Source organism: Branchiostoma belcheri, unplaced genomic scaffold (assembly GCF_001625305.1).
Source record: "Branchiostoma belcheri isolate BF01 breed outbred unplaced genomic scaffold, Haploidv18h27 scaffold13, whole genome shotgun sequence".
NCBI classification, from domain to species: domain Eukaryota; kingdom Metazoa; phylum Chordata; class Leptocardii; order Amphioxiformes; family Branchiostomatidae; genus Branchiostoma; species Branchiostoma belcheri.
The window spans coordinates 3,680,430-3,690,096 of record NW_017802713.1 but is presented as its reverse complement, the minus strand read 5'-3'; the positions used below and the strand labels follow the sequence as shown (position 1 = coordinate 3,690,096).

Here is a 9,667-nt window from a genome sequence, read left to right as displayed (position 1 = left end):
CCCCCCCACCACACACACACCCACACGCATAGCTGGTGCGTCGTCTGGTTGTTGTTGTGTACAAAGCTCTTATACCGGCATTACGTGGATGATCCTCCTAGATTCGTGCTTTTATTTTAGTATATGCAGCAGTTTGACTGAATTCATTCCAATTCATTGCCATAGTTGTAGAAAAGTTCCATAATATAGTGCAATTCGGTAAGTATATACTTTGATGTGCAGATGTACCTAACAAACAACATTGCTATGCCATGTGCCCTACTCTCCATACTCGTTCAATTGCTAAGTATGCCCTTAAAATAGCATCGTATTCGGTATAATTGTTTAGGTATAATGTCATGAATAAGTTTCATGTACAGCATGTCCAGGTATTTTTGTTGGAATCTCACCGTTTTTTGTAACATAGTTTATTGATCAATCCCGTCGGCATTTTTATATATCTGTTTCACCTGTCCATTGATGCATCATAGTATTCAATTCCAATGTTATCTGTGCTTTGCTTGTTGTATGTATTATGTATTGCCTGGTGGCGACATGAATATAAGTGTATCTTGAGTGTGTCGCCACCGCGTCTTGTCATTATATGTTTCAATAGAAAAAAAGTTTCATGTAATAAAATTGCTGAATGCATATGTACTTAGGCACTCAATTACCTGCCATATTCCCAGATCTTGGTAAAGGTGTGTGTGTGTGTGGGGGGGGGGTATTTTACGTCAGAGTTTATTAAATATAACGCTGTGACATAACCTTTAAGCCAGCCCCTTTCTAACATCTAAAGCCTATTTTGGGAAGGTATGTCATAAAATATTCACATGTGCAACGACCTTTTCTAATTTGCTGTCAATTTGCTGCCGTATTATAACAGACAGGTTTCTTTGATGAAAGACATCGGTTGCTACCTAAAGCGACGACTACTACCAGAGGTGCCAGAGTATACAGTGTAATTTTACGGAATAAAGTGCAATTTTATGGAATACAGTACAATTTTACTAGTATACAACGGATTTTTACGGAATACAAACAAACAAACAAACAAACAGTACTGTAGTACAATCGTATTAGTATACAGTGGAATTTTACGGAATACAGTGCAATCGTATTAGTATACAGTGCAGTTTTACGGAATACAGTGCAATTTTACGTAATACAGTGCAATTGTATTAGTATACAGTGCAATTTTACTAGTATGCAGTGCACTTTTACTAAAAAAACTTGCACTGTATACTAATACAGTTGCACTGTATTTTGTAATTTTGCACTGTATACTAATAAGAATGCAATGGTGCAACTATATATATATGCATACAATTGCACTGTATTCCGTGAAATTGCACTGTATTCCGTAAAATTGCACTGTATTCCGCAAAATTGCATTGTATTCCGCAAAATTGCACGGTATTTGGTAAAATTGCACGGTATTCGGTAAAATTGCACTGTATTCCGCAAAATTGCACTGTATTCCGCAAAATTGCACTGTATTTCGTAAAATTGCACTGTTTACTCTGGTACCCGTGACTACGGCCGAAGGTTGACCTACCGTACCGTACCGTAAAGAATTACATCCGCCAAAGTACTGCTAAACCTGCCATGTTCCCGATTTCTTTCACAAGGGATCAGTACCTTCATCCCAGTAGCTTTTATAGTAAATTACTCGCTTTAAAAATTCATGTAACATTACACGAGTCCTTTATTTACATGTACCTTTTCATTTGAAAGAAAGTCCAAATGAATAGGCTGAAAGAAAATTAAAATGACACATCTGTAATGAATATTTAATTACATATCTGTTCCAAAATAGGATTGGGATGTTCGGAAAGATTGAAATGTCAAACTTGCGTCATCCATCGCTAAATTCTGACGAAGGAATTTCTTTCCTGACAAAATAGATGAATTTACTTTGTACGTTTTTTATTTGAAAAAGAAAAAAAATGAGGCAGCAAGACCAAAAATATCCCCAGACCTATTCATCCTATGATAGCCCCAAATGCTACGATAGGAAAAGAGGTCAACATACCAGGCTGGTTTGTAATTCAAACAATGAATTTTAAACTTATAATAAGCAGCTAAACGTCTATATGGAAATAGGAGCCTTCCCAAGTTGATTCAAGTTTTATTTTTCAATCAAAATAAAATTGACAAGGGTGAATCCGAGGACCAGTTGATAAAATTGTTGTGGCCTAAAAGTAAACAGTACATGATATTCCAAAAGAAATACAACCAAGAAACCCGCTACCGTAGCTAAATACTAGATGACCCTTTTGTTGAGTGATTTAAAAACTGGACTGACCTGTGGCCTTAAGCCAAGGATTACGGTTCCTTTCTTCTCCTCTGTGGCCGGTTCAACCCCTGATATTATCAACAGTACGGCACAAAGGGAACATGACGACATGTCTTGTCCATCATTTCGGTATCATAGCAAACGTCCTTCGTGACATTCTCGTTGTAGGCGGACATAGCGCTTCTCACGGTTGCACGTAAGAGCTATATTTTGGTGATTTTCTGCGTTTTTTTTTAAATATTGTGAAAACTTTCTGATATTGTAAAAAGTGTATATATTCTGGCCTTTGGTCTAGTGTATTTCCTATCGTCATTCCTGTTTTTCCAGATGCACCTGTCTGTATTTTCATGAAGAAGGGGTAGCGATGTTTTTTTTTTTCTTTTACCCTTTAAAAGAAAACAGTATCCATGCCCGTAGCCAGGGGGGTTCGGGAGGCGGGGTTCGGAAGACCCCACCACAAGGCTTAAGGGTTCCCTTTTTATCTAAAGGTCCAAGATTTTTCTTTAAAAGCTGGACTGATTTGTATCGCCAGTGGGGTTGGAATCCCATAAAATACTAGTGCTAACTTTGTCATTGAATAAAACGTTATTTCTCTGATTTTTCGCTTGAAACCCTCTCAAAAACGCAGGGAATGCCATTTCAGAAGGTTCAATTCCGGGGCGGACCCCTCTAGGCATCTTGCGCCTGCAGCACTCGCTCGTACCTTAGACAGTGAGAAGAACAATCCCGCCCCCCCCCCCTCCGAACCAAAATCCTTGCTACGGGCATGGGCATGGTATCCATTCTCCAGAGGAGTATCCATCAGCTTCAATGGATACTGGACATTCCTCTGGCCATTGTAAACAGCCTTATAGCAATTACCACGTACCGTAGCATCTGCTTGGAGATAATCGAGACTGACTATCGTGCCGTCCGCCGTTTTCTTCGGTGGGCAAAGGCAAAAAAGGCCGCCGATCTGGATTAGCCCTACGGGGTATTGTTTTTTGTTTGTTTGTTTTTCTTTTTTTTTAAGTTGGCTTATTCACTTGGCTGTATGTAACGATATTAGAGGAAAAACAAACTGGTTATGGTGGGATTTGGACAGTTAAGGTATATAGGCGATCGGTGTAATAATTGTAGCTTGGTGAAATTTTGTTAGTTGCAAGACACTACAGCTTGTAGGGCGCTAAAGAGAATATGTGATTTGACTAAGTTTAGCTGACAAACATATTTCATACTTAGTCATTTATATTTATAATAAAGCATGTGTCATAGCCGTTTGAATTTTTTTTGGACAGCTTGCAACATGTTTTGAAAAGTGCGTGTTGTCATATATGAAAAGTATACCGTTAATGAGAAACTGCCTATGTTGGGTTAGTGCATAAATGTAAAATAAAGGCTATATGGAGGAGTATTGAAAAAAATTGAAATGGAGAAAATGATATTAAGACGATTATGTATTATTCGTTCTTGTTTAAAGCGTTCGTCAACTGCGAGTGACTCCAGCGGCAGATACCAGTCCATCCAAATCCCGCGAGATCTCAGCGACCTGACCGGAAGTACGTCATCGTCGCTCCAGATCACGCCCATCGATGAGGTTTACTTGGAGCAGTCTGAGGACGGATCAATCACTCCCTCTAGCGGACGCAGGTGAGCATGCAGTTTATTTATGGTCTCATTGATATGCTTTTCTTTACATTGGGGATAATGCATAAATGAATGTATTTGATGACTTTAGAGTTTCTAATGTACTTGCAGGAATAGTATTGATATCAGTTATTCTCTTTTGAACACATTTACTCTAAACTATTTTAAACAAGACTGGCAATGAAAACATACATTGCCATGGCGACGGTAGTTGCTGTTAGGGTTATTGTTTGCATGGCACTGCCATGATTTCATGATTTTGAGGACTTGGTACCTGTTAAGTCTAGACAGATACAGTGCACTCCTCCTCTAAGTGTATAGTGAACGAGCCCCGGGGTCACAGAAAGTATGGTCATCCGGGGCAGAGAGGTCTTCCCAAGGGTTTCCAGGAATGTGGGAATAGATGTGAGTCAGAGACGTGCCCGGGACATTCCATGCCTGTGGACAAAATGCCTGTACAATTCCTATAATCCTTGCAAACTGCACACAATATTGTACCATTAGGCTCCTCCCTGAGACGTCGCCAAAAAAAACAGGCCAGCAACTTCGATTCTAGACACACAATTTTTTTTATTGCGATTACAAATTGTAATTAGCAGCTCCCTGCAAGAGACACTTTCACAGATCCAGCATATAGGACCGCACCACTCCAAACCCTAGATGGTGTACCTCCGACCTAGCACACAGTTGCCAACAAATACTAATCTCCAAGCAGATCTTTTGGTGGGGGTAAGACAGTATCAAATTGGCCAGTCTGTATCCATTCCCCCACCCAAGATCTGCCTCCAGTCGAAACGTCAAAGGCTATTAACACCTAGTTGTTGCCTGATCAAAATATTCTTGCCAAGTAGTTTATTGCCTGACCACCAGGCAAGGCTCTTGCCCTCCTACTAGTGGGCCAGCTGGTTGAGCATTACTCTCTATGGGTCCCCTTATTTTGTTCAGTTTAACTAAAGGAAAGAAGGTCCAACATATGTTTTGTAATATCTGCGGTTTTGAACCACAATAAACCCAGTTATTGACATTTCTATGTTTCAGCCAGCATATTTTAGTACCAGCATATAGTATTATCTGTACAGAGTTAGGCGAGAACTCCCACTGAGATGTGCGCGGGTGACTGCATTTGTCCCAGATTCAAGCTATAAACCGCTTGTAAAAATCTTAGCACAATTAATAGGGACACAAGGAGGGGCAGCAACACCATTTTTGAAAAGAAGCGCTCCTCCCTGTTCGAGTGCAGGCAGATCTTGGGTGGGGAAATGGATACAGACTGGCCAATTTGATACTGTCTTACCCCCACCAAAAGATCTGCTTGGAGATTAAACAAATACGAACTAATTTCTTAGATTCCAAAAAAAAAACTTTTACTACTTTTACGTTTTAGATCCGTTGAGGGTATAATTTCTTACTTATATAAACACACTTTCATACAGTCGTTTACTTTTTGGGGTGGGAACTAGTTCGTATCCAGGCGGAGTAATACATACATTAAACCTTGTTGCCTGGTCACTCAACCGAGGACAGGCGTCCGACGATGTCTGGAGTTGGTATCCCCGATGTCGCAGAAAATGCATTGTAGGACAATTTTTTCAGTTTTCGCGTTTATCAAAACCCTTTACAGAATATGTCATTGTTTGATCTTTGCGTTTTGCTTAGAAATGTGTGCAGAGCATTTGACGGATTATGTTTTCATTTTGTTTATACCCAAATGTTGTTGTCTTGCAGGTCGGTTTTCAGCGAGAATGAGGTCCTCAGGCGAGATAATCTGGAACTGCAGCGGCAGCGGGACCTGTTAAACCGGGAGATCCAGCGGTTAATGGACGAAAACCGGCGGATCAAGGAAGACCGGGACGGAATCAGGCGGGAAAAAGACAAGTAAGATTCACAAACCTGTTACCTTTTAAAACGAAAAAATGCTGCTAAAAGACGTCATTATTATTACATTAAAGAAAAGATATAGACGTCAACTTCCTTCAAATGCATCCAGTAGTAAGAATTCCTGGCAAAACTGGATGTTCAAAGTCAATCTTCTGGTCATTGTTTTAATGTAGTAAGCTGAATCAACGAATATTTCGAATTCAAAGCAAACTGATACCTGTAAGGCAAAATACGATGTCGCTGACGGAAAACGGCTGCTTGTTTTGTATAATAATCTGGTTCTAGCTTAGGCGACACCCCAAAAACTGACGAAATCATGCTAAGAAAGAAATTGTGAATAGTAAAAAGATTTCCTCGTGAAATTGCATTGCCTTGGGTGCCTTCAATATAGCCTGGAATCCATCCGTGAACGCTGTGTCTCCGCTCCGTTCCTCCGCTCTGCCTTCACGTGAACACGTGTTCACGGATGTATTCTTGGATGACACTTCGTTCGTTGATGTCTGTACATTTAATGTTATTGGCAGTTTGGTTAACAGATACGTTGTTTATTTCTGGACAGGTTTTGTTCAAAGGAGTACGACGCCGTAGAGAAGCTGAGAGAGCTGAAGGACACGTACCAGCAGCTGAAGGAAACATATGACACGCTGCGCCGGAAACAGAACAACGTGGAGTTCAAGGCCAGGAAAAACGGCAAGGTACGTCATGCATTGATGTGTGCAAACCGTTTACTAACATTAAATCGGCTTTTTCACACCTGCAATAAGTATGGAATCCCACACGTCTACCTCTAATTCCTGCCGGCCAGGTTCGAACACTTTCATTTCATTTATTTCGAAACCTTTTAGCCCCGAAGGGCTAATCTTCCAAGGCTCAAACAATTAAAATGACATAATAACAACAAAGTAGAAACATTTAAAAATACATACATACATACATGTACACCACATCAATAATAAATACACATAGATATTAACAATTTAAAAGTAGCGAGCAAGGGTCAAGGATCAGGTGACACTACTACTGTTTGAAATGGCTTTCTTAAAACTGATAACATCGCACAGTGTCTTAACGTCAGATGGTAGATCGTTCCAGAGCACGACTGCACGATACAGGAATGAGCGTTTTCTGCTATTGGACTTTGGTATTGGTAATCTAAAGTTATGTGCGGAAGATCTGGTATTATGACTGTGAGATGCATGAACAGGCAAAAGGGAGTTGTAAATATTTTGTGGTTCGTGACTCGTGAGGATCTTAAAGAACATTGAACACTGTTGATTCTGTCACCATTCTGCCTGTAAATCCTCCCATGTACTGTTAACCTACTCTGTCAGTAGCCTCTACCAGGCTTGGGGAGGCGGCTGGAAAGAGTAGAAATCGGCCAAATAGAGAGATAAGCATGTCAAGGGAGTTTGTCCGTTGAGAGAACATACATTTCGCCGCACCTCAAGAAATGGCGACTCCGCACAGGCTTGGGGTGCGGCGAAATGTTCTCTCAACGGACAAACTCCCTTGACATGCTTATCTCTCTATTTGGCCGATTTCTACTCTTTCCAGCCGCCTCCCCAAGCCTGGTAGAGGCTACTCTGTCAGGACAATTCCAATCAGATACTGCAACAAAAGCTAGATTTTCGAACCCGAAAGTAACACCCGATGGTATAATCTTACATACAACTGAAAGAGTATCGTGAAGTATTATGCTTATGCGAGGCATATAGAAAACCCTATTAGCTCGTGGAGGAACGCAGATATTTGTTATTTATAGGCCTCCTAGCGGCTTTTCTTGGTACCGCAGCAGAACAATTTTACATCTTCTGATCTGGACATGGCGTGGTCTTATTTTTTGTGGCAGATATCTTTCAGAATTCAGAAGAAATGGCGTAGATTTTGTTTTCGTAACAACCCATTGAAAATCCTTTCACTATTTGATTCTTGCTATTATTCATTCATAAAAGCTCAAATTGTCATGTGCAAGTCGCTATTCATTGAGAACATGAGGGAAGAGGTACGGGGCAGGACATACCATATCATCAACCTGTGAATGTAATAAAGATAGGTACATCGTTAAACGCTACATATATATTTTCCAGGTTAACAACGAACTGCGGCGGAAGCTGGCTAAGCTGGAAGCGAAGTTTAAGGAGATGGTCCGTGACGCGGCGGACCGAGGCGTGCAGACCGACCACAGCGAGCACGACGTGTTCGAGCAGATCAAACGGGCGGAGAGGAGACTACGGGACTCTTTGGTAAGGACATAGTATCAAACGTTGTACGAACGTCGCACGATCACAAACGTATTGCATGTATCAGTCCTGAAAAATCAGCCGTCTTGCGGAAAAAGCTCTATTAGAGCTATTTCTCACTGGTATTATAGTGGTAACCTCTATACGATGCCAGACTTCGGAAATGGCTGAAAAGAGTAGAAATTGAGCAAAAAATGCACCCGCTTAGTGGACGAACTCCCCTGAATATGTTACCTGCTTTTTCGCCAATTTATTTGTCATTTCAGGCACTTTGAAAGCCTGATAGAGGCTTCGCTGATAAACTTCTGATAAAGTTAGTTCGCTTTTTCTGCCATAGCCTGCTTGAAAACACTGCGATATGAAAATCGTTTGACAATCTAAGATGAAGCGGGGCCGGCATTAAGGTCCAGGAACGCAAACCCAGTTTTTGTAGGCAGGTTTAGTTACAAACAGCGACAAACCTTTTATGCGCAGGTGACAGAATTGTTTACGTTATGGGCGAACGTTTTTCTGGTGGGCCTATGTGCTACGCAATTAGGACCGGGAGGAAATACATATGAGAAATGACGACCACTACCATGTCTATCTGTAAGTAGGTATAATTCTATAGTTGTGGAAAAAGGGAAGCAAGCACCACCAACTTACCAGTCCAACATGTTCCTATCTTTTGAACTTGCAATTGCGGTTAGTGGGTTGGGTTGGTGAGCTGGCGGTCTGGGTTCTAATCCAATCCAGAAAGCTAGGAGACTATGGCTCCATTCCCACCGGGATAACACTGTCCGGATCGAACCGAATTGATTCAGTTTGATCTGGCTTCGATCCGGCTCGAAGCTGGATCAAATCGTATCGGCTCGACCCGGACAAATTTACCTTATTGAGAACATGGCCTTTACAATTCACACAGTTGTGTTTCAAAAGTAAGGGTAATTTTATGTTTACCGAAGGAAAACATATTGTTTTTACTTAGTTTCTTCTTCTTCTCCAAACACTAACCTCTGACCTGACCAATGACATGATTTGTTTACGTCTGTCACCATAGTGACTGGTGTGGGTTACATAATGTTGCAATTTCATGGTCTGCTCTGCTCCTGTCAGCATATAACGTTACATGTGCTAGTAGTACATGTATGTGAATGTGTTTGAGTAAGAATTAACAGAGCATACCATGTCCAAAGGTAAACGTAATGCATTTGCTTTGCAAATGTTACTTCTCTAGTTTAGCTTTGTTTTTCTAACATTTTCCTTTGCTTCTTTCAGGACCAGCAGAGCCGACTGGAGACGCAGATGAAGGAGTCTGAAGCTGAGAAGGAGAAGTTCCGGCAGACAGGGAACGCCAAACACCGCGAGCTGCTCAAGGCAGAGAGGAAAACCAAACGGCAGGACGACATCATCCGGGCACTTACACGGGAGAAAACAGAGATGGAGGACAGACTCAAGAGAATGGCGGCGCAGGTAACATGTTCAATTTTTTTAATGAATGAATGATGACCTTTGTTTCATATTTTTGCCCAACTGGGCTAAGTACAGGTTAAAACAAAACACGATAAACAGATATATATATAAAATTTAAAAAAAGCTATCATGAGAAAAATTTAAATTAACCCTACCTAGACCGGGCTTTTTTTGACATGGGGGGACCGGGGGG

The 9,667-nt window shown here is 41.1% G+C and overlaps 1 protein-coding gene across 1 annotated transcript in view; it reads left to right on the top strand.

The window, feature by feature from the left end:
• Window positions 1–9,667, top strand: part of LOC109463773 (rootletin-like) — a 25,662-nt gene that overhangs the window by 11,159 nt on the left and 4,836 nt on the right. The window contains exons 5-9 of the mRNA XM_019760631.1: window positions 3,738–3,907; window positions 5,630–5,779; window positions 6,342–6,477; window positions 7,870–8,025; window positions 9,280–9,474. Coding sequence (XP_019616190.1) covers window positions 3,738–3,907; window positions 5,630–5,779; window positions 6,342–6,477; window positions 7,870–8,025; window positions 9,280–9,474 — 807 coding nt within the window. The remainder of the gene's footprint in view (window positions 1–3,737; window positions 3,908–5,629; window positions 5,780–6,341; window positions 6,478–7,869; window positions 8,026–9,279; window positions 9,475–9,667) is intronic.